This window comes from Oncorhynchus mykiss, chromosome 16, assembly GCF_013265735.2.
Source record: "Oncorhynchus mykiss isolate Arlee chromosome 16, USDA_OmykA_1.1, whole genome shotgun sequence".
In the NCBI taxonomy this organism is placed as follows: Eukaryota; Metazoa; Chordata; class Actinopteri; order Salmoniformes; family Salmonidae; genus Oncorhynchus; species Oncorhynchus mykiss.
The window spans coordinates 21,744,540-21,770,203 of record NC_048580.1 but is presented as its reverse complement, the minus strand read 5'-3'; the positions used below and the strand labels follow the sequence as shown (position 1 = coordinate 21,770,203).

The following is a 25,664-nucleotide window of genomic DNA, read 5'->3' as shown; positions in this document are numbered from 1 at the left end:
GCACGCATTTGCAGCAGTAATACTGAATGTCTCCCCCTAGTGGTAGCGCTAAGTATACATATATATCAGTGCAACACCATGGAGGTCTACAATAATAATGGAGTTGATGGCCCAATAACCTTTTTACAGAAAGGCATTGCTACTGCAACATGTAAACACCACCTTTTCACATGTGAAGAGATTAACACTACTGCCAATTTCCCGTGTTTTTGTTTGTTTTTGTAAGGGCACACATACACAAGGACTCCTCTGAGCTGAGAGAAAAGCTGAGGCAGATGGGAGGGATCTGCATGTCTTCCTGCCTGCTTGGCTTCAAACAACATTCTCACATGAATCTCCTAATCCACTGGCTCTTCCACGGCAGCCTTGCTCACTCAGATCAAGTCCGCCCAATGCTCCAAATCAATTTGAGAGCTCCCTAATAGAACTGTAATCTGTTCCCAGCAAATAATGACCAGGCCAAGCATCTCCCCGCGTTGTGTGGCGTGTGCGTCCGAATGGCTTCCGTATTCCCTATACAGTGCACTACTTTCGACCAGAGCCCTATGGACTGCACTACAAAGGGAAAATACAGTGGGCTGCCATTTGGGATGCACCCATGGCCTCGCTGGCAGGCGCTATAGCATGGTTAAGCTTTTTATTTACTGTACTGTAAAGGGGCTAAAGCGTAAGGATTTGGTCATCATGGGAATTATGCAAATGTAACAGCCAAGGAACTTTATGTAACTGTTTGTCAACGATTCAAGTATCATTATGCTAATTTGACATTAGCATGTGTCAAGGGCTGGCTGTGACTGGTGCTAGTGCCATGCTCTTGGCCCCAACACGAGTAAAGCTATTTTTAAAGGCGGCATGATGAATCAATTTCATCAAGAGTTGAGAAGTGCTGACAATCCGACGTATGTTCTGTACATTCTGTACTATAATGAAGAATGGAGCTTCCCTTCAATTACATTTCCATTCACTCACAATGGAAAACTCTTTCAACAGACCACATTCAGTGCACACATAGATATGGATATATTTAAAGAAGCGGGAAGATGGTTGAATTATTGGTTAGATCCAGTTCCACTGTCCTATTAGATTGTGAGAGCTGCGTAGTGCATTCACACTAATACCACATCAACACGGCAAACACAGCAAAAGCACTAAAAAAACAACACACAGCTCATGTGGCACAAATATAAGAGGAAGAATCATTGTAGACTCTTTCCAAGACGTCCCCTGGTATTCCCTCTGCATATTTGCTTGAAAAGAGAGAGTTCTATTTCCAACAGCACAGAGAAGATACCTATAACATAATTTCACAGAAAATGGGGGTGATTTCACCATAAACGTCACTGCTGGAGCCCTCGCCTCACTCTCGTACGTTCTCATTTCATCCATAATTTCACAGGAACATGCGGATTATCCCAACCCATCCTGATACAGTAGAGTGTCATGGCCTATACTCAGCCTTGTCTCAGGATAGTAAGTTAGTGGTCTAGTGATATCCCTTCGGTGGTGTGGGAGCTGTGCTTGGCAAAGTGGATGGGGGTTATATCCTGCCTGGTTGGCCCTGTCCGGGGGTAACTTTGGACGTGGCCACAGTGTCCCCCGACCCCCCAGTCTCAGTTCCCAGTATCTATGCTGAAATAGTCTATGTGCCAGGGTGCTAGGGTCAGTCTGTTATATCTGGTGTAATTCTCCTGTCTTATCTGGGGTCCTGTGTGATCTTAGGTATGCTCCCTATAATTCTCCTCTCTCTGGCTCTCCTCCCAGAGGACCTAGGACCATGTCTCAAGACGACCTGGCCTGATGACTACTGGCTGTCCCTGTCCCCAGTCCACCTGGCCGTGCTGCTGATCATGTTTCTGCTGTTCTGCCTGCGGCTATGGAACCAACACCTGTTCACCGGACGTGCTGCCTTGTCCCGGATCTGCTGTTTTGACACTCTCTCTCTCTCGACCTTTGAATGCTCGGCTATGAAAAGCCAACTGACATTTACTCCTGAGGTGCTGACCTGTTACACCGGCAGGTAGCCTCGTGGTTGAGAGCAAACGGGGCCATTAACTGAAAGGTTACTGCTTCAAATCCCTCAGCAGGCAAAGTGGAAAAATCTCCCGTTCTGCCCTTGAGCAAGGCAGTTAACCTCCAACAACTGCTCCCCGGGCACTGATGATGTGGACATTGATTAAGGCAGGCCCCCGCACCTTTCTGATTCAGCGGAGTTGAATTAAATGCGGACGACACATTTCAATTGAACGCATTCAGTTGTGCAACTGACTAGGTATCCCCTTTCCCTAACCATTGTGATTATTATTTGACCCTGCTGGGGGTCTATGAAGTTTTGAACATCTTGAAGAACAATCTGGCTTTAAAGGTATATTTCAGGATTTTGGCAATGAAGCTTTTTATCTACCACTCCAGAGTCAGATGATCTCGTTGATACCATGTTTATGTGTCTGTGTGCAGTTTGAAGGAAGTTGCGAACTAACGCTAGCGCAATTGCTAACCAGCATTAGTGCAATGACTGAATGTCTATGGGTAACTGCTAGCATGCGGTTTGATACCCATAGACTTCCAGTCATTGCACTAATGCTAGTTAGCATTGTCTCACAAAACTACCTCTAACTTCCTTCATACTGGACACAGCGACATACAAATGGTATCCATGAGTTCATTTGACTCCGGGGAAGTAGATAAAAGGCATCATTGCCAACATCCTGAAGTATCCCTTTAATGGCCAGATTGTACTCTTATAATCTCCACCCGACACAGCCAGAAAAGGACTGGCCACCACTCGGAGCCTGGTTCCTCTCTAGGTTTCTTCCTAGCCGCATGCCTTTCATGGCTGTTTTTCCTAGTCACTGTGCATCTACATCTGCATTGCTGTCTCTTTGGGGTTTTAGGCTGGGTTTCTGTATAAGCACATTGTGACAACTGCTGACGTAAAAAATATGTATAAATAAATGAAATTGATTGATTGATGGTGTTCGGGATTAAGGGGTAAGTCTAAGTAGGTCTTTCAGAGATAGAATGTGAGGATATGTGGCGGATGTGGAAAAACATTTATTTTATCCATTTTAGAATAAGGCTGTAACGTAACAAAATGTGGAAAAAGTCAAGGGGTCTGAATACTTTCCGAAGGCACTGTATTTATAAGTACAGTGTGTATGTACAGAATGTGCTGAAACTTACATACAATTCCACAGAGATACTTTCGAGGCAGAGATGCTAAGTGTACAGGCAAAATTATGGGATTGGGGGAGGGGGCATCTTTGTGGCAGGGGGCCTTACGTTACATTAAATGGGAATTCTATGTGATCACATCAGGAGAGTGAGCGCGAGAGAGGATTGCAAAATGAGTCATGTCTTGTGACTGGCTGTGTGTAATGTGATGCAGTAGGGCAGGCAGACCAGTGCTTACCATGATAACAACTACACTGGCTTGATTCCACACATGATTGGATGTCGTGAGAGACGGAAAAGCACAGAATGCCTGAACAGTTTCCTCCCATCATGTGCTGAAGTGTCCATTATCTTAATTCAATCTATGAGTGTAAAAAAAGTGGTTAAAATAAACCAACCCAACCAAACACATGAGCGTGCGCACACACACACACACACACACACACACACACACACACACACACACACACACACACACACACACACACACACACACACACACACACACACACACACACACACACACACACACACACACACACACACACACACACACACACACACACACACACACACACTGTTGAAAGCTCATGAACACATCCTTGTTAAGACTTCAATCTATGAAGATATGTAGTCTAATGAGCATAACAGGCTTTTGGTTAGGATTTTTTTGATTGTTCAATAAAAGCTGGTTTAAACTCACGTAATAGTATTTCCATGTTACTGTTATTAAGCTAATTCCCTTTCTATGGTGATATTATATAAATGGTTATGGATAGTGTGAACACACACATCCAGACGATTTTGCAGGTGAAGGGTATTTAATAGAAGTAATTCATCTGAGAATTTATGAATTTATGATGTACAGATCCTTCGGAAAGTATTTTGTTACATTACAGCCTTATTCTAAATGTTATTTGTTTTTAAATCCTCATCAGTCTACACACAATACCTCATAATGACAAAGCAAAAACAAGTTTGTAGAAATTTAAGCAAATGTATTAAAAAAAATCTGAAATACCTTATTTACATACAGTGGGGCAAAAAAAGTATTTAGTCAGCCACCAATTGTGCAAGTTCTCCCACTTAAAAAGATGAGAGAGGCCTATAATTTTCAACTATGACAGACAAAATGAGAAGAAAAAAAATCCAGAAAATCACATTGTAGGATTTTTAATGAATTTATTTGCAAATTATGGTGGAAAATAAGTATTTGGTCAATAACAAAAGTTTATCTGAATACTTTGTTATATACCCTTTGTTGGCAATGACAGAGGTCAAATGTTGCTGTTATTTTGGCTCATTCCTCCATGCAGATCTCCTCTAGAGCAGTGATGTTTTTGGGGCTGTTGCTGGGCAACACGGACTTTCAACTCCCTCCAAAGATTATCTATGGGGTTGAGATCTGGAGACTGGCTAGGCCACTCCAGGACCTTGAAATGCTTCTTACGAAGCCACTCCTTCGTTGCCCGGGTGGTGTGTTTGGGATCATTGTCATGCTGAAAGACCCAGCCACGTTTCATCTTCAATGCCCTTGCTGATGGAAGGAGGTTTTCACTCAAAATCTCACGATACATGACCCCATTCATTCTTTCCTTTACACGGATCAGTCATCCTGGTCCGTTTGCAGAAAAACAGCCCCAAAGCATGATGTTTCCACCCCCATGCTTCACAGTAGGTATGGTGTTCTTTGGATGCAACTCAGCATTCTTTGTCCTCCAAACACTACGAGTTGAATTTTTACCAAAAAGTTATATTTTGGTTTCATCTGACCATATGACATTCTCCCAATCTTCTTCTGGATCATCCAAATGCTCTCTAGCAAACTTCAGACGGACCTGGACATGTACTGGCTTAAGCAGGGAGACACGTCTGGCACTGCAGGATTTGAGTCCCTGGCGGCGTGGTGTGTTACTGATGGTAGGCTTTGTTACTTTGGTCCCAGCTTTCTGCAGGTCATTCACTAGGTCCCCCCGTGTGGTTCTGGGATTTTTGCTCACTGTTCTTGTGATCATTTTGACCCCACGGGGTGAGATCTTGCATGGAGCCCCAGATTGAGGGAGATTATCAGTGGTCTTGTATGTCTTCCATTTCCTAATAATTGCTCCCACAGTTGATTTCTTCAAACCAAGCTGCTTACCTATTGCAGATTCTGTCTTCCCAGCCTGGTGCAGGTCTACAATTTTGTTTCTGGTGTCCTTTGACAGCTCTTTGGTCTTGGCCATAGTGGAGTTTGGAGTGTGACTGTTTGAGGTTGTGGACAGGTGTCTTTTATACTGATAACAAGTTCAAACAGGTGCCATTAATACAGGTAATGAGTGGAGTAAAGACGAGCCTCTTAAATAAGAAGTTACAGGTCTGTGAGAGCCAGAAATCTTGCTTGTTTGTAGGTGACCAAATACTTATTTTCCACCATAATTTGCAAATAAATTCATTAAAAATCCTACAATGTGATTTTCTGGATTTTTTTTCTAATTTTGTCTGTCATAGATGAAGTGTACCTATGATGAAAATTACAGGCCTCTCTCATCTTTTTAAGTGGGAGAACTTGCACAATTGGTGGCTGACTAAATACTTTTTTGCCCCACAGTAAGTATTGAGACCCTTTGCTATGAGACTCGAATTTGAGCTCAGGTGCAGCCTGTTTCCATTGATCATCCTTAAGATGTTTCTATATATTGATTGGAGTTCACCTGTGGTACATTTAATTCAATGGACATGATTTGGAAAGGCACACACCTGTCTATATAAGGTCCCACAGTTGACAGTGCATGGCAGAGCAAAAACCAAGCCATGAGGTCAAAGGAATTATCCGTAGAGACAGGATTTTGTCGAGACAAAAATCTGGGGAAGGGAACCAAAATATTTCTGCAGCATTGAAGGTTCCCAAGAACACAGTGGCCTCCATCATTCTTAAATGGAAGAAGTTTAAATGGCGCCTGGCTAAACTGAGCAATCGAGGGAGAAGGGCCTTGGTCAGGGAGGTGAACAAGAACCCGATTGTCACTCTGACAGAGCTCCAGAGTTCCTCTGTAGAAATGGGAGAACCTTCCAGAAGGACAACCATGTCTGCAGCACTCCACCAATCAGGTCACTCTACCATGACAGCCCGCTTGGAGTTTGCTCAATACACCTAAAGGACTCTCTGACCATGAGAAACAAGATTGTTTGGTCTGATGAAACCAAGATTGAACTCTTTGGCCTGAATGCCAAGCATCATGTCTGGAGGAAACCTGTCACCATCTCTACAGTGAAGCATGGTGGCGGCAGCATCATGCTGTGGGGTTGTTATTCAGTGGCAGGTACTGGGAGACTAGTCAGGATTGAGGGAAAGAGGAACAGAGAAAAGTACAGAGAGATCCTTGATGAAAACCTGCTCCAGAGTGCTCAGGACGTCAGACTGGAGCGAAGGTTCACCTTCCAACAGGACAATGACCCTAAACACAGCCAAGATAGCGCAGGAATGGCTTCGAGACAAGTGTCTGAATGTCCTTTAGTGGCACAGCCAGAGCCTGGACTTGAATCCGAACTAACATCTCTGGAGAGACCTGAAAATAGCTGTGCAGCAACGCTCCCCATTCAACCTAACAGAGCTTGAGAGGATCTGGAGAGAAGAATGGGAGAAACTCCCCAAATACAGGTGTGCCAAGCTCGAAGACTCGAGACTGTAATCGGTTCCAAAGATGCTTCAACAAAGTACTGAGTAAAGGGCATGAATAGTTTTGTACATGTGATATTTCAGTTGTTGTTCTTTTATAAATTTGCAAAATATTCAAAAATCCTGGTTTTGCTTTGTCATTATGGGGTATTGTCAGTTGATTGATGAGGGAAAAACTATTTAATTTGTTTTAGAGTAAAGCTGTAATATAACAAAATGTGGAAAAATTCAAAGGGGGCTGAATACTTTCCGAATGCACTGTAGGCATTCTTATTTATTTTGTTCTTATTAATAATACTTGTTCTTATAATCTCACATAAAAACAAACATGATTTTTTTGCCTTAACTTGTCTCCTGTAGGTTTAATTGATAATGGCAATAAAAAAGTATGAACTATTGGCAAACGTACAATCGCTGGAGAATAAACTGGACAAGCTCCGTTCGAGACTATCCTATCAACGTGATCTGAAGAACTGTAATATCCGATGTTTCTCCGAGTCGTGGCTGAACAAGGACATGGAAAATATAAATCTAGATGGTTTTTACTATACACCGGTAGGACAGAACGGCAGCGTTGGGTAAACTCAAGAGGGGTGGTGTGTGTCTCTTTGTTAACAACAGCAGTTGCGCAATCTCTAATATTAAGGAAGTCTTGAGGTTCTGCTCTCCTGAGTTAGAATACCTTATGTCATGCCTGGCCTGTGATGATCAGGTTACAGTGGATCACAGATCTACAGAGATATGGAGATATGGAAGTGGGAGGGGTTTTATGACCTCACGCCCATCATAAATTATAAGGCAGCAGACCAACTCCTTTCTGGTCTATAATGTGAGAGACTGGAATGTCTGTGTGTCTTATGAAGAGTTTACAGCCCAAAACTACAGAACATCAACTAAATGGACTTTGGGACAATGTATTTCATAATCCAAATGGGTGGGAATCAGGGTGGATGGAATATGAAAATGTATGTATATTTTATGATGTTATTGAAAGTTAAATGAGGAATGTTATAACGAAAACATTGTAACTTGGAGAGTTTTCATAATGTATATGTGATTTTGACATACTTTATGTTGTGTAGAGAATCTCTAGATGAAAGAGAAAGTTTTAGTGAAGATAAGACTGTGATTTTAGTCTAAAAGAGTTCATAATAAATTCTAATACCTTGCCTCGTAACTATCTACGCTCCAGGGAACCCAGAGAGCATGTCATGAAGACGATAACGCCCCTTTCTACCCTATGGTATAAAACATGTGAGTTAAGAATTGACATACTAGACTAGAGGACCACGTGCTGCAGTCAAGGTCCACGATTAGTCCCAACTCCGCAAACGCAACACGAGGTTGAACACAAAGGAAACCTCTTAACAATCAATGCTACGGTTGAGTACTGTATCTAAGAAGGTGAATTGAAGCAGGACCACCCGGTTATTCTTTTAACCTTTTATAACTAGGGGGCAGTATTTTCATTTTTGGATAAAAAACGTTCCCGTTTTAAACGGGATATTTTGTCACGACAAGATGCTCGACTATGCATATAATTGACAGCTTTGGATAGAAAACACTCTGACGTTTCCAAAACTGCAAAGATATTGTCTGTGAGTGCAACAGAACTGATTACAGGCGAAACCCAGATAAAACCCAGATAAAAATCCAATCAGGAAGTGCCGCATTTTTTTAAACCGCCTCATGCCAATGACTCTTTATATGGCTGTGAATGAGCTACGAATGAGCTTACGTTTTCTACGTATTCCCCAAGGTGTCTACAGCATTGTGACGTATTTTTACGCATTTATGTTGAAGAATGGCCGTAAGGGACCACATTTAGCAAGTGGTCACATGATGGCTCCGGCAGAAAATCTTGCGTAAAGTACACAAGTAGCCATTTTTCCAATCGCTTCTTATGAGAAACCAATTGTCCCGACGGATATATTATCGAATATATATGTGAAAAACACCTTGAGGATTGATTCTAAACAAGGTTTGCCATGTTTCTGTCGATATTATGGAGCTAATTTGGAAAAAAGTTTGCCGTTGTAGTGACTGCATTTTCTGGTCGATTTCTCAGCCAAACGTGAAGAACAACCGGAGCTATTTCGCCTACAAAAATTATCTTTTTGGAAAAAAGGAACATTTGCTATCTAACTGGGAGTCTCCTGAGTGAAAACATCCGAAGTTCTCCAAAGGTAAATGATTTAACTTGATTGCTTTTCTTATTTTCGTGCAAATGTTGCCTGATGCTAGCAGAGCCTAGCCATAGAATTATGCCATGATAAACTTACACAAATGCTTGTCTAGCGTTGGCTGTAAAGCATATTTTAAAAATCTGAGATGACAGTGTGATTAACAAAAGGCTAAGCTGTGTCTCAATATATTTCATTTGTGATTTTCATGAATAGGAACATTTTCTAGGAAGATTTATGTCCGCTGCGTTATGCTAATTAGTTTGAGGCTATGATTACCCTCCCGCATGCGGGATGGGTAGTATCAAGAAGTTAAAGTCACCGGTTATCAACTCGGCCCTCCTGCCCACGTTGGGAACGTTGACACGGTTGATTAGTCTCCTCAGAAGCCCACTCTCACAGAACGAGTGCCAGGAAACAGACAACTAGGAGAAAGGATATTGTGACATCTTGTGGAAAATCAGAGACTTACACACGATAACAAAGGAGACGGCCATCGAAAGAACAAGGCGTCGGCCGAACCTATCCCATGAAGCGGAACTCGGCCCATGAAGAGATACCCAACGGAGACCTTCAACACATAAATACTGTACAATCATTGCGATTCTTACCCATAAGAGCGGCATTTCGGGGCAAGGTGTTAGGGCTAAAACTAAGCATAGTTTACAAATGTATCCAAGTGTTGCTTTTCTCTCTTGCTCCTTCTCTCTCTCTCTTTAAATCTCCATCTTGTGTAACACGTGTCATATTGTGTTGGTCCGCTAGGGACCTGTTGTCATTGTATTAAGTTCTAATCAATAGCCTAGACTGTGTGTGTGTTTATATCTTATGTTATCATTTAGCTTGTTAGTAAATAAATAATAATCTCAATTTGTGTGGTAAGGAATGATTAGTGAGACCCGGGTTTGTGAAGATTTAAAGGACTATGTGATGTTCAGAATGACATTGATATGAGGAAATTATGGACTGGTATGATATCGAGATTCTTTAATTCGGGAAACAATAATTGATTAAACAAACTTTTCCCGTGGTGCCCCAGGTCACTGATTTAACTGTTCCATGATGTATTTAATCACGTAATAATAAACATTGTCAATTATCCGATAAATAGCATTAACGATAGCAACGTCACAACACTTATGATGTAGACCATACTATTTACCGAGAGAGTTTTCATCTATATTTTTCGTAGCTGTCTATTTACCACCACAAACTGACGCTTACACTAAGACTGCACTCAACGAGCTGTATAGGACCATACAAGTAAAATCCTCAACCAGAGGCGGCTCGTGGCCGGTGATTTCAATGCAGGAAAGCTGAAATCTATTTTACCTCCTTTCTACCAGCATGCCACCTGTACAACTAGAGGTGAAACAACTCTAGATCCCCTTTACTTCACACACAGACATACAAATCTCTCCCTTGCCTGCCATTTGGCAAATCTGACCATAACTCTATCCTTCTAATTCCTGTTTACACGCAAACATTCAAACAGGAAGTACAAGTGACGCACTCGATAGGGAAGTGGTCCGATAAAGCGGATGCTAAACTACAGGACTGTTTCGCTAGCACAGATTATAATATGTTATGGGATTCATCCGATGGCATGAGGAGTTTACCACATCAGTCACCGGCTTCATTAATAAGTGCATCGACAATGTCGTCCCCACAGTGACTGTACGTACATATTCCCACCAGAAGCCATGGATTACAGGCAACACCCGCACTGAGCTAAATGCTAGAGCTGCCAATTTCAAGGAACGGGACGCTTATAAGAAGACCCGCTACGCCCTCCAATGAACAATCAAACAGGCAAAGCATCAATACACGACAAAGATCAAATCCTACTACACTGGCTTTGGCGCTCCTCGAATGTGGTAGGACTTGCAAACTATAACGGATTACAAAGGCAAACCCAGCCACAAGCTGCCCAGTGACGCTCCACGAATGTGGATGAGCTCGCAAACTATCATGGATTACAAAGGTAACCCCAGCCACAAGCTGCCCAGTGACACGAGCCTACTAGACAAGCTAGATGCCTTCAATGCTCACTTCGAGGCAAGCAACACTGAACCATGCATAACAACTGTGTGATCACACTCGCCGTAGCCGATGTGAGTAAAACCTTTAAACAGGTTAACATTCACAAGGCCAGACAAATTCCCAGGACGCATACTCAGAGCATGGACTGACCAGCTGGTAAGTGTCTTTATTGACATGTTCAACCGCTCCCTGATGCAGTCTGTAATACCTACCATAGTCCCTGTGGCCAAAAATGCCAGGGTAACCTTTCTAAATTACTATCGCCCGTAGCACTCACATCTATAGCGATGAAAGGCTGGTCATGGCTAACATCAATATCATTATCCCAGGAACTCTGGACCAACTCCAATTTGCATACCACCCCAACAGATTTACAGATGACGCAACCTCGATTGCACTCCACATTGCCCTTTTACACCTATGTGAGAATGCTGTTAATTGACTACAGCTCAGCATTCAACACCATAGTGCCCTCCAAGCTCATCAGTAAATTAAGGACCCTGGGACTGAACACCTCCCTCTGCAACTATATCCTGGACTTCCTGTTGGACCTCCTATCGGGCTTCCCCCAGGTGGTGAGGGTAGGCAACAACAAATCCGCCACGCTGACCCTCGGGGGTGCGTTCCTAGGCCTCTCCTGTACTCCCTGTTTGTCTAAATTGATTCCAGATCTTCAATGATGTTTTGACACATATATTTTTGGTGAAGGAGGAGTAAGGGCCTGTAACGGAGGAGTGAGCGAGGGAAGACAACGATGCCGGTATAGATGAGGCGGCTAGCAACGCTAGCCAAATTGGGGGTGGGAATATCTCTCTGCAACCAGTACTGAATGATCCTAAGGTTAGCGGCCCAATAAAATAATCTGAAATCCGGTAGCGCTAGACCGCCGTCTGGTTTGGGCCTCTGCAAAAGCTATTTCGTATCCTAGGGGGCTTTTTGTCCCATAAAAAAAGGAGAATTAGGCCGTTGATCTTTTTGAAAAACGTATTGGGAAGAAAAATCGGTAGGCACTGATAGAAATATAAGAATTTGGGGAGAGTATTCATTTTAATATAATCCATTATTGCGACTAAGGAGAGGTGTAGCAAGGACCAGCGTTCCAAATCGTCCTTAGTACGGGTTAAAAGAGGAGCAAAGTTGGCCTGAAAAAGGTTTTCAAATCTGATTGTCACGTCCACCCCGAGATAAATAAAACTACTGTGAACAATTTCAAATGGAAAGTTATGTAAAGGGATTTTTTTCCCGGCCACATTAAGCAGCAACAATTCGCTTTTACTGAGATTCAGTGTATACCCCTGATAAGTGACCGAAGGATGTGATGGTGGCAAGGGCAGCAGGAACAGAAACGTCGGATTTGTATAATAATAAATCATCTGCATATAAAGACAGTTTGTGTTGTTCGTGTCCATATCTGACTATACCTTTGATGAGGGGGTTGGAGCGAAGTGCTATTGCAGGTGGTTCTATGGCGAGGGCAAACCGTAAGGGTCTTAAAGGGCAGCCCTGGCGTGTCGATCATTGCAAAGGGAGGCAATCTGATTGAGTGTTATTAGACCTGACGGACTTGAGGGGATGAGTACAGAAGTCTTATCCAAGTAATGAATTTGGAGCCAAAGACAAATTTATTTAGAATGTAAAAAAGGTATTTCCATTCCACCCGGTCAAAAGCTTTCTCCGCATCCAGGGATAAAATGGCTTTAGAGGCATTGGTAACAGAGGGATTATATATAATATTAAATAATCGTTGAAGATTGAAGAATGAGTGTCCATTTTTAATAAATCCTGTTGATATAATTGATGGGAGGACTCTTTACAGTCCTTGCAAATGAGAACTTGTTCTCAACTAGCCTACCTGGTTAAATAAAGGTGAAATACAGATGCATTGCCATAAGTTTGGCTAGAATTTTATAGTTGACATTTAGCAGGCTAACTGGACGGTATGATACACCGTCAAGAGGGTCTTTGTTTTTTTTAAGAATAAGACAAATGGTTGCCTTCTCCCGGATTGAAGGGATTTGACAGCATTAGACAATTCTTCAACAGTGATCAGCTGCTCTAATTTTTTAACCAAATCCCGGCTGACAGGAGGCATATTAAGTGAGTGGAAGAAATTATCCAATTCCAATATATCCACTTTACTTTCAGAAGTATATAAAGACTGGTAAAATCTCTTGAACTCATCATTGATCCCCTTAGGGTCTAACGATATCCCAGACGTTGTACAAATTTTAGGAATCTGGTGTGATGATGATAGTTGACGTAACTTGTGAGCTAATAATTTACTGATAATTTACTATCTCCTTGTTCGTAGTAAGTGCTCCTAGACTTGACAAGCAGTTCAGTAACCTGGTCTGTTAATTAATAATGTGTCAAATTCTGCATGCAAAGTTAAACGCTCCTTATAAATATCTGATGATGGTGAAATGGCATAAATGTCGTCTAATTGGGCAATACAGCATGTTAACATAGATAGCCTATCCTTTTTCAGTTTGTTCTCATGTGCAGTGTAGGAAATACATTTCACCTCTGACATTAGCTTTCAAAGTTTCCCTGAGAGTAGACTCAGAGATGTTTGGGGTTCTATTTGTACTCATGAAAAAGTTGATTTGACTCAAAACAAAATTGACAAAGCGCTCATTACTGAGCAGTTGAGTATTTAGCCGCCAAGGCGGACGCAGGTTGTCAACAGTTTGAAAAACCACTTCCATAGTAATAGGGGCGTGGTCAGATACAACAATTGCCTTGCGAAAGTATTCGGCCCCCTTGAACTTTGCGACCTTTTGCCACATTTCAGGCTTCAAACATAAAGATATAAAACTGTATTTTTTTGTGAAGAATCAACAAGTGGGACACAATCATGAAGTGGAACGACATTTATTGGATATTTCAAACTTTTTCCACAAATCAAAAACTGAAAAATTGGGCATGCAAAATTATTCCAGATGGATTTTTAAAAAATTCAAGGGTCTGAAACTGACAACTCAGACATAAAGGTTCGGACAACTCTAGCTGAGGTTGACAAGGTAGTAGGTTAAGTGGAGGATCGATCCAAATGTGGGTCTAACTAACCTAAGATCAACATATGAGAGGATATATCGGGGAGTGTAGAGAACTGATTTGGGAAAAAAAATCACCATTGTCCCAATTAGGAGCGTAAATATTAACAAGAAGTACATTCGTATTGAGCAGCCTACCACTGACCATGGGGATCTGCGATCACATTAGAACTTGTAAAAGGTACTGATCTGTGAAGTGAAAATAGCCACCCCTCTTGCCTTACTCTGAAATGAGGAATGGAACACCTGACCCACCCATCTGCACCTAAGACTTGAGTGTTGAGACCTTCAGATGAGTTTCTTGGAGAAAGATGATGTGAGCTTTCAATTGATGAAGGTGGTGTAGCACCTTACTACGTTTAACTGGGTTATTTATGCCCCTGCAATTCCAAGTAAGAAAATTAAAACCATTCCCTCCAGCTGGATGGGCTACACTAGGCTGAGTCATGTCTTAAGAGAGAGAGGACGTGTAAAGGACAAGGTACAATGTAAACTAAATATCTTAGTTGACCCAAATACCGCAAATTTAAAAAACAAAGACAAGTGACAAAGGGCAAAAAAAAACCTATAAAAACTATATACAAATAAAGAGGGAAAAACCCCTTCCCTCACAGCCTCCCTTGCCAAAGCATCTCCTCAACTGAGATGCAAGCAAAACCCTAAATACAAAAAAGTTTAGAGCTAGCATGATTACTCTTACTCTGTGCTACCTGAGATTTGTGACCATTTAACCAGAGTAAACCAAACAGGCAAAGATTGGTCCCCAGTAGAGTCTAAGGAAAACTAACCTCGGTTAAGAAAGGTTTAAGACCAATAAAAGTGGTAAAACTGTGACTGAACCATGAATGGTGGCTTAGATTGAAATAAAATAGTAATGATACAAATAAAAAGCAATAATGTGAGTGGAATAAATAATATATATTTGTGCATATCTGCATTGTATCACATTATAGTGGGGAGTCAACTGTATACTCACCAACATGGGTTGGAAATGAAAAGAAAAAAAAGAACAACATTCAAGTGTCAATGAACCCAGCAAAGTTGGCTTCGCTATCCAACCAGTCTGCCAGCCGGCCTGCTAACTAGCCTGCTAACAAGACCAGCCAACCAACCATTTGTTTCACACCATGCAGTACAACAGCCGCTTTCTTAGCCACAGCCGTGGTGTAGTACGCAAATATCGAGACTCTTTCACCCTTGTAGAGGAGAGGAGATGCTTCTCCCGATCTCCTCAGTATGTCATGGTGGATGTGAAAGAAATGCACCCTGATAACAAATGGTTGCGGGGGTTCTCCATCCCGGGGTCGGCTATGCAGGGTGCGGTGGGCCCGGTCTAGCAGCAGCTTCTCCTCCAGGCCGAGCAACTCCTGAAGCAGCTTGGCCATGAACTCCGTCGGTCTTGGGCCCTCCACTCCCTCCGGTATTCCCAGAAGACAACTGCTGTTCCTCCGCATTGTACTTTCCATATCTTCACATCTATTGTTGAGGTATGCCACCCTAGTTGTTAATGAGCCAATGTTAGCCCCTAGCTCGCTAATGCGAGGGCTGTGGTCTGTAGCACTGCGTTCCAGCTCCGATAAGGCCGCTCCGTGTTTGTCAAGATTATTCTGTTTACTCTCGATATATTTTTTAAGGTCGTCTTTGACCATTGATATCTCTGATCTGAGATTGGTAGAGAGAGTGTCAATTTTACCGAAAATATTTTGGTTTGGAGGTTTTGAGGGTGCCCATCACGGATTGTAGCAGCTCCACAGTCAGTGTTCCCGCGGGCCGACATTAGCCGCAGCATCCGGTGGCGGGGGTAAATCAGGAGAAGGCGCGGGTTTGCTGCGTTTTTGGCTGAGTAGACGATGTTACAAACGTACATTTCTCAGACTTGATCTGAATTGATTAGAGGTCTCTTCAGACGCCTGACCAAACAGAAATATATAACATGTTGCATGGTTAAATATATACATTTGGTCACTAACTCAGGAGCGATAGGGACATCCTTGACTTGCCCCCCCCCCCCCCCCCCCGTTGCCTCTCCTTCTAGGACAACCTATGGTGAATCAATTTGTTGACAGATTTTCAAGCGAATATTCTAATATTCACACAAAAAATATGCACATTTTATCAGCAGCGGTCTGTTTCCATCAAACGGGCTTCTTGAGAATTGAAGATCTTTAATAACGTAGTGCACAGAAAAAGCACTGTTGTATATTTTTTTATTTACTGAATAAAAATAGAAGCTCTATGTGTTTCCATTCCATTTCTAACTCTGTCAATGGTTTTGGCACAAAAAATCTGTGTTGAACAGCAAATGTTCCCACTCTGGTCTTCGCATGTGCGGTCTAGCCAACAGCTCGCAGACATAGCTCAAAGAGTAGGCTACATAATGAGATTATAGATCAAATCAAATCAAATGTATTTATAAAGCCCTTCTTTACATCAGCTGATATCTCAAAGTGCTGTACAGAAACCCAGCCTAAAACCCCAAACAGCAAGCAATGCAGGTGTATAAGCACTCTAGATGAGAGTCAATTGGCAGCCAATCACCAATCATCATGTCACCAACATTATTAAGACCCTTGATTTTTATTGGAAAGGAGCATCAATCTCATCACCGTGCACTTTCACCGGCCTCTGAAGTTCATCCTAATTAATTTCATCTGTAGCCTAATAAACTTTGCATGCTTTTCCAAGCCGCACTGGAAGGACCACACAACATAGCATCGCGTGACTGCAAGTTTGCAGTGACATCATGGTTATTCTATACCAACTATCGCAGAAAACCGTTTCCACAGCCATTTGTCGCATGATCTAGTTCACCGACATAAAATCTCCGTCTAGCGTATTTTGTTCTTTCAATATTTAGAAAGTTTAGAGACGATTGATGTGTTTCCATCAGGCCTGTCATTGTTTGTTGTAGGTACCAGTCACTTGCATAAAAAAAAGGTTGGATGCAAACGTGTGATACCGTTATGCAGTTACAGTTCTGGTTGAGATTGGTCTGTTCATCTCAAAGGAGGATCTTATTGCAAAAAACAACAACCATATGGCACTCCCATATATGGTACCCATGGCATACCGTCACAGATGAAGGTACGCACATAAACACACCAAGGTAAACACACACCCCTGTCACTCATGCATACTCATGCACACACACTGGTGAGTGTCATTACCTGGCCTCCGCCACCGTACAGCAGTAGCTGCCGCTCCTCCGTGAGCTCCTGCCCCCCCTCAGCTCCTCGCGGGACTTACGACGGTTGAAGTAGTCCGTAAGTTTCCCAAAACTCGCCATAGTCGCCGCCCCTCAGCACTGCCTTTGTTCGTTCTTCTTTAAAGACTGACAAATGAACAGCCTAGATGAAGGTCCAGAGATTCCAGTCAGACACGCCCTCAATGGGTGCGGCCACACCCCTCTGAGAGGCTGTGGTCTACCTGTCAGGTCTCCTCATACAGTTGTTAAGTCAGTGTTCACGGCTGCATCCTCTTCCTCATCCTATCAGACGGAGAAGAAGAATACACAGCAGAAGTAGCCAAACACTCCCATCTCGCTCTCTCTCTCTCTCTTCTGGCAGTGCTCCTGCGCTCAGTGCAGCGAACACACACGTGTGCGCGCATAGACACACACACACACAAAATAGCAGCGTTTGTAACTGGCTTCCAATCGCCACAGCAGAAGAGAGTACCCCTGCTGTTAGCCTCCGCAGTGGAAATAGAGAGATGGAGAGAGAAAGGGATGGAGGGGGAGAGAGGCGAATGGAGGGGGAGATAGAGAGAAATGGAGGAGAGAGGGATGTGTGTGCTGCTTTCAGTTGGGTACGGAGGTCTCTCTCTCTCTGTTTTTAGAGCGCCCAGAACTAGTGCAGCATCTATCTGCTGCCGTGTACACTCGCTCTCTAGCTCTGTGTGATCACGTAGAATTCCCATTTAGGTAACATATGGCCCCCTGCAGCAAAGATGCCTCTCCCCCAATTCTTACAGTTCTCTGCTTCGAAAGGCACCTCTGTGAATTTGGACCATGTGAATATCAGCACATTCTGTACATACATACTTAGAAATATGAATGGGTGAAAAATAGCAAATGAAGCCCTGTGGATATGGACACGTGATTGGGCCAGTGCATTCACTGCCAGTTTAATTTCATAACTACAGGAGTGTAGTATCTGAATGTCAACAAAAATATTTTTTACAATGTTGACCAAGCACTATGTAGCTCGTTGGTGGTTATAATTAAGCAATAAGGCCAGAGAGGGTGTGGTATATGGTCAATATACCACGGCTAAGGGCAGTTCTTACGCACAATTCAATGCGGAGTGCCTGTATGCAGCCCTTAGCCATGATACTGTATATTGGCAATATTCCACAAACTCCCGAGGTGCCTAATTGCTATTATAAACTGGTTAACAATGTAATTAAAGCTGTAAAAATACATGTTTTGTCATACCTGTGGTATACTTAAGCAATAAGGACCGAGGAGGTGTGTTATATGGCCAATATACCACGGCTAAGGGCTGGCTTACGCACGACGCAACGCGGAGTGCCTGGACACAGACCTTAGCCGTGGTATATTGGCCATATGTCACAAACCCCGAGGTGCCTTATTGCTATTATAAACTGGTTACCAATGTAATTAAAGCAGTAAAAAATCAATGTTTTGTCAAACGGTCAATCAGAATTCAGGGCTCGAACCACCCAGTTTATAAAGTCTGATATACCACGGGTTACAGCCAATCAGAACTCAAGGCTCAAACCACCCAGTTTATAATGCATAATAATGCTAACTACAGTAGGTCTTATGTAACTCAGTGGTCATTATAATGCCTTATGATGCTGATTCGTCTTTATGTTGCTCTGTGGTGGCAAAGATCCTCCACATATCCTCACATTCTATCTTAAAAATACCTCTACTTAGAGTCTTAACTCTTAATCCCTAACACAATACTGTATCCGCATGGATTAGGATTATCCACATGATACCGTCAAATGTGGATGAAACGAGGGATCCAACAGTGACGGTTCTGGTGAAATCACCCCCATTTTCTATGGAATTATGTTTTAGGCTCATGTATGTTCTCCGTGCTGTTTCCACAATGTTGAAAATAACACTCTCTCCTTTAAAGCAAATAGACAGAGAGAATACCAGCAGACATAAGGAAAATAGTCTACAAGGATTCTTCCTCTTATATTTGTGCTGTTTTTTTAGTGCTTTTGCTGTGTTTGCCGTGTTGATGTGGTATTAGTGTGAATGCACTACGCAGCTCTCACAATCTAATAGGACAGTGGAACTGGATCTAACCAATAATTCAACCATCTTCCCGCTTCTTTAAATAGATCCATATCTATGTGTGCACTGAATGTGGTCGTTTTGAAAGATTTTTCCATTGTGAGTGAATGGAAATGTAATTGAAGGGAAGCTCCATTCTTCATTACAGTACTTCAGTGGAGATAGAGAGATGGAGGGAGAGAATGATGGAGGGGGAGAGACAGAGAGATGGAGGAGAGAGAGTGGGTGCTGTGTTCAGTTGGGTATGGAGGTTTCTCTCTCTCTCGCTCTGGTTTTAGAGCTCCCAGAACTAGTGCAGCATCTTTGCTGCCATGTACTCTCTCTCTCTCTCTCTCTCTCTCTCTCTCTCTCTCTCTCTCTCTCTCTCTCTCTCTCTCTCTCTCTCTCTCTCTCTCTCTCTCTCTCTCTCTCTCTCTCTCTCTCTCTCTCTCTCTCTCTCTCTCTCTCTCTCTCTCTCTCTCTCTCTCTCTCTCTCTCTCTCTCTCTCTCTCTCTCTCTCTCTCTAACACATACAGTATACACACACACACACACACACACACACACACACACACACACACACACACACACACACACACACACACACACACACACACACACACACACACACACACACACACACACACACACACACACACACACACACACACACACACACACACGAGTGCACCTGCCTGATTTCCAGTCTTACCTAACTCCCCATGTCTGGAGGATCTCTATAAAAACTCTAAAAACATCCCATCAATAATGGAAAGAAGCAAAGAGGGTCTGCCAGAATCACTAAGTGAAGCCCCAGCATTCATCTTTGAGGAGCGTGAACTCTTAAAAAAATCCATTCATAAGAGAGGAGGGGAGAGGCTTTACAGTCTGAGGAGCACATACACTCTGTGTCTATTGATTGCATTCTAACCCTTTCCCCTCTCATCTTCTCTTCTCTTTTTCTCCCAATAAGAGCGTATAGAAATACGTGGCCAGCGCGCCATGATTGGGAGTCAGTAATGAGAGTTGAGAGACATTTATTAAAAGTGTTCCGTTTGTGAAATAATGATGAAATGTTATGATTAAGTCTGATTGACAAACACATTTTCCCATGTATTGAAGGATAGGGAAATTGCCTTGTACATTGTGGAACCAATTTATTGGTTGTAATCGTCAATTTGGTAATGGTATGGTCCTGGCTAGGGCCAAGTGCATACCTGTTTGACGTCCCTGCGGTGTATTCACTAGTCAGACACTGTTGCAAAATGTTTTGCACTGTAGCAAAAGGTTTCGTAACGGAAACGGTTTACTCCAAGTGGGAAATGTTTTGCCACGAAAACATGAGTTTCTTTTGGACAACTTCAGGTAGGTCCCTCCTAACTGACCTAAGACAGGGAATTTTTACGAGGACTAAATATCAGGAATTGTGAACAACTGAGTTTTTTCATGATATCCAATTGGTAGTTACAGTGTTGTCCCATCGCTGCAACTCCTGCCATGCATTCTCTGAAACACGACCCTGCCAAGCCACACTGCTTCTTGACAAACTGCTTGCTTAACCAGGAAGCCAGCCGCACCAATGTGTCGGAGGAAACACAGTACAACTGGCGATTGTGTCAGCATGCATGCACCCGACCCTGAAATCTGAAATCTTCAGTGTGTTCAAGACAACAGGGAAGTCTGAAAAAAACTAGCTCAGACTGGGAAAATTTTTGTTTTGAACGGTCATCCAACTCGGGAACTCGGGCCTCTTTCCACAGCTCTGACTTTCGGACCTGAAGATCACTGACATCATGATTTTACCCCATATTTCTCAGGTGTTCTCAGGTGTCTTGAAAGCATCATAAAAGTCACGTTAACCTTTGCCAGCTCTTATCTGTGTGAAGCTGGATTCAGTGCTCCCGTCTGAATGAAAACCAAATATCGATCCAGGTTGGATGTGACAGCAGAGATGAGGCGTGTACTGTCGATACATGATGTATCTTATCTCACCACCACTAATGAGATGGGTGTGCCTGGTGCATGTCGCGTCGGAGCTTCATCTCTGCTGTCACATCCAACCTGGATCGATATTTGGTTTAGGTTAAGGTCAGAGTCATTTGCAATTGACTGTCTTAGCCCCACATTCAAAGTATGTGATGGTGAGTTGAGAAGACAATAAGAAATACTGTTGGAATGTTTTTTCAATAGCCCCAAATAAAAAAGTCAACATTGGCTGTCATTTTCAAATATCAAAATGGGGTCGTGGGCCAAAACCGTTTGGGTACCCCTGGGTTAGAAGCATTCGATTTTGCAATCACGTTCATTATTTTGGATTTGTGTCCATGAAAACTGTTTTAACCCCGTAACATAAGGAGACACGAAATGTTAGGTAGTTACACTGCATTTCTGACATCTCTATCCAAAAAACTGTCCTACAGCTAGATGAAGGATTCTTACAGGGTTCAAGTTCTACATATAACTGAATTATTAATGCTTAATATATGATATAATGACAACTTACACAGCCACAAATGCAAGGACAGAAAAGTTACGTTTTATGTCACACGATTTTGGACAAATCCGTCAAGACACCAACCACGATAAAGGGTTAAACACAGGTTCTAAATCAACTTGTGAATTGTATTGAATATAGCTATGATCACCACCCTTATATCATGAAAGCAATTGGCCATTTATTATCAATAACTTATGAAGAGCTGTAACAAGTTGTCCCGTGCAGGAACTCCTCTCTGGTACCCTAGTTTATAGAAAGACCCATATGTATTTGCTCAATCATTTTTTATTATACTATATAACACTTTACCTCAAAGTAACCTGCAATTATAATGCATAATGATATGATCGAAGTACAGTGTTACCAGGATATTGTCAGTGTGAGTATGCATGTGAAACATGTGAACCCACTGCCTTGCTCCCAGCAGTATAGCCTATTGATCAGCAGGTCTGGTCTGGTTTGTGAGAACACAATGCTCGGTAGACCTGGGGAGAGGAAAGCAGAGCGCTGCATGTATTAATCTAGCCTGACGTCAGCAAACAGGACCCTGGGGAGAGATCACAGCCCTCAGCCAACAGCAGACTTGAAGCCAATCACCCAGGGCCAGGTAAATCATTACAGAGAGAAAGAGCGAGCAAGGGAGCGAGAGAGCGAGCGAGAGAAGCAACGACACAGAAAGACTGATTAAGTGAAAGAGAATAAATTGTGGTGAGAAACAAAGATGGGAAGTCAATCAGTGGCGGTCGGTGCCGTTTCATATTTTGTTATGTGCATGGCCTTATGCACCATATTGGATGACTGTCATTCATATTCCATTCACCCAGTTCAATGTAACAGCGATAGGTTTAGACTACTACATGATACTCACATTTCTCCTACACCCAGCATGAGGTTGCTACAACCTAGCCTACGAATTAATGTTTATAACGTAGTGTACTGTACATGTCGAGAGACAAAGTGGAGTAATGAAGGTGACAGACAGTGACACATTCCATAATGCCTTGCACACTCTTGCCTGCATCTAGCTGATCTAGGGTGTAATCATTAGTCCAAACTTCTCCGTTTAGCAACTAAAACAAGAGTTGTCTATCCCAGTTTTGTTCCGTTTGCTTCCGTTTAAGAAATGTTTTTCAACAGAAATCGACGGAATGAATACATCCCTTTTCACCTGCACACAGAGTTCACTTTCAAAGCAGCCACAAACAAACAGTATGATCACTTTGCTCCTTGTATAATTCATTTTTTGCGTCTACATGCTATCCTCCTCTCAACTTTTCCCTTTGCTTGTGAACTTCAGTGCACAACACAACAGCTGTCTGTAACCAGGGGAAAAAATCTCTCCAAGCCAAATCTTCATACCATAACAGCTAACCGCTAAACACAGCCTGTATCGTTATCAACATATTAGCTAACGTCATAATCAACATAGCTATCAGAACTAACGCGTTAGTAAACCCGCTATAATGATGCAGTATAGTGTACAGCAAGTAGTTTAGCAGTTAAACCGAAAGCTTACATTGCCATGGAAGCATTCAGGTGTTGGATAGCCTTAGCTAGCTAGCTAACATGAATAGCATTCCATTCTGTTTAAGACAGGTGTTTGAGTAGGCTAAATTAGCACGCTTCATTAGCTAGCTAAGTAAGTGAGAGTTTAAAAAAAAATTAAGTTGTTCAAAACTGTTCAGCTATTGTCTCTCTCTCTCTTTGAAGCAACAAGTCACCACGTTATGCACTGCAGTACTAGCTAGCTGTAGCTTATGCTTTCACTACTAGATTCATTCTCTGGACGTCCTCCGGAAGTTGTAATAATTACTGTGTAAGTCTATGGAAGGGGGTGAGAACCAGGAGCCTCCTTGGTTTTTATTGAAGTCAATGTACCCAGAGGAGGATGGAAAAAACTGTCCTCCGGCTACACCATGGTGGTACCACAGAAAGTGCTGTTGAGGCTACTGTAGACCTTCATTGTAAAACAGTGTGTTTTAATCAGTTATTTGGTGACGTGAATATACATGAGCTGAAATAAAAGATCCCAGAAATGTTAGCACAAAAAAAGTATTTATCTTAAATGTTGTGCACAAATTTGCTTACATCACTGTTAGTGAGCATTTATCCTTTGCCAAGATAATCCATCCACCTGACAGGTGTGGCATATCAAGAAGCTGATTCAAATAGCCTGATCCTTACACAGGTGCTCCTTGTGCTGGGGACAATAAAAGACCACTCGAAAATGTGCAGTTTTGCCACGCAACACAATCCAACACGTCTCAAGTTTTGAGGGAGCATGCAATTGGCATGCTGACTCCAGGAATGTCCACCAGAGCGGTTGCCAGAGAATTGAATGTTCATTTCTCCACCATATGTTGCAGCCAACGTTGTTTTAGAGAATTTGGCAGTACGTCCAACCAGCCTCACAACCGTGGGGGCGAGCGGCTTGCTCATGTCAACGTTGTGAACAGAGTGCCACATGGTGGCAGTGGGGTTATGGTATGGGCAGGCATAAGCTACGGACAATGAACACAATTGCATTTGTGTTCATTGTCCGTAGCAATTTGAATGCACACAAATACCGTGACAACATCCTGAGGCCCATTGTGAGGACCATATCTGTATTCCCAGTCATGTGAAATCCGTAGATTAGGGCCTAATCTATATTAAGTATAGTTTTAATCGATATTAAGTATAGTTTTATCTGTTTGCATATTTTTTTTTTTCAGAATTCACTGAGTAGATTGGTCCTCCCATCCTCCTCTGAGGAGCCTCCACTGAAGTCAATGTCTGTGTGTGTGTGTGTGTGTGTGTGTGTGTGTGTGTGTGTGTGTGTGTGTGTGTGTGTGTGTGTGCGTGTGTGTGTGTGTGTGTGTGTGCGCGTGTGCGCGTGTGTGTGTGGGTGTGTGTGTGCGCGTGCGTGCGTGTGTGTGTGTATATGTTTGTTTGTGAAAAAGTAGTATATTTGCAATGGATCAGGGAGACAGTGTGTTTCATGCAAAATACACTGAATAAGAGAGTCTACCAGTCTAGCATTTTAGGGAATTAATCACAAAAATGGTTTCATAGGCCAAGCTGGCAACAGGGAGAGTTGGGCTGGAACTATCAAGTTAGATGCAGATTGTCTTCAGACTGCAATTGGGGATGAGTTGGCAGCAGACCATACTCCATCCCCTACATAATGTATATCCTTTGTCATTGCACAAGTACAGTGAAATGCCTTTCTTGCAAGCTCTAAACCAATGAAGTAATCAATAACAATATAATACTAAAAACCAAAATAAGGTAGAAAAAAACACACAAGAAATGAAAATAAGAAATAAGAAAACACGAGAAAGTAAGTAAACATAATATACACACACACACACACACACACACACACACACACACACACACACACACAGGGTCAGTCAGTTCCAGTACCATATTTATAATGTGCAGGGACAGTGGAGTGATAATGGTACATAGGGGAGGACCATCCCTCTCAGTGAATTTCATAAAAATAAAAAACGGATCCTTTTTAGATAAAACTATACTAAATATATAAATATGGTAACAACAATGTATGTTGTGTGTAGTGGTTAGCGGTAATGATTATGTTAGCGTTTTTTTCCCGCCTGGTCACAGATAGGGCTGTGGCGGTCATGGCGTTTATTCAGCCGGTGATTGTCAAGCAAATAACTGCCGGTAATTAACATGAACATGTTTAGCATCTCCTGGCTTCCACACATAGCCTACAAGACCCTGATGCAGACCTTTGGATCATCTACATTTTAAACAGTCTAATAAATCCATTCAATATAGCCTACACCATCAC

The 25,664-nt window shown here is 42.5% G+C and overlaps 1 protein-coding gene across 4 annotated transcripts in view; it reads right to left on the bottom strand.

The window, feature by feature from the left end:
* The window catches only part of LOC110491629 (ankyrin repeat and fibronectin type-III domain-containing protein 1), a 273,553-nt gene that overhangs the window by 230,966 nt on the left and 16,923 nt on the right, over positions 1-25,664 (bottom strand). Inside the window, exon 1 of one of the 4 annotated variants that reach the window (XM_036946493.1) lies at positions 17,279-17,841. The exons of 1 other annotated variant lie outside the window; for it this stretch is intronic. In XM_036946493.1, coding sequence (XP_036802388.1) covers positions 17,279-17,397 — 119 coding nt within the window. In that variant the 5' untranslated portion in view covers positions 17,398-17,841. Of the gene's footprint in view, positions 1-17,278; positions 17,842-25,664 lie in introns of those variants that run through there. 2 more of the 4 variants (XM_036946492.1, XM_036946494.1) reach the window with 2 other exon arrangements.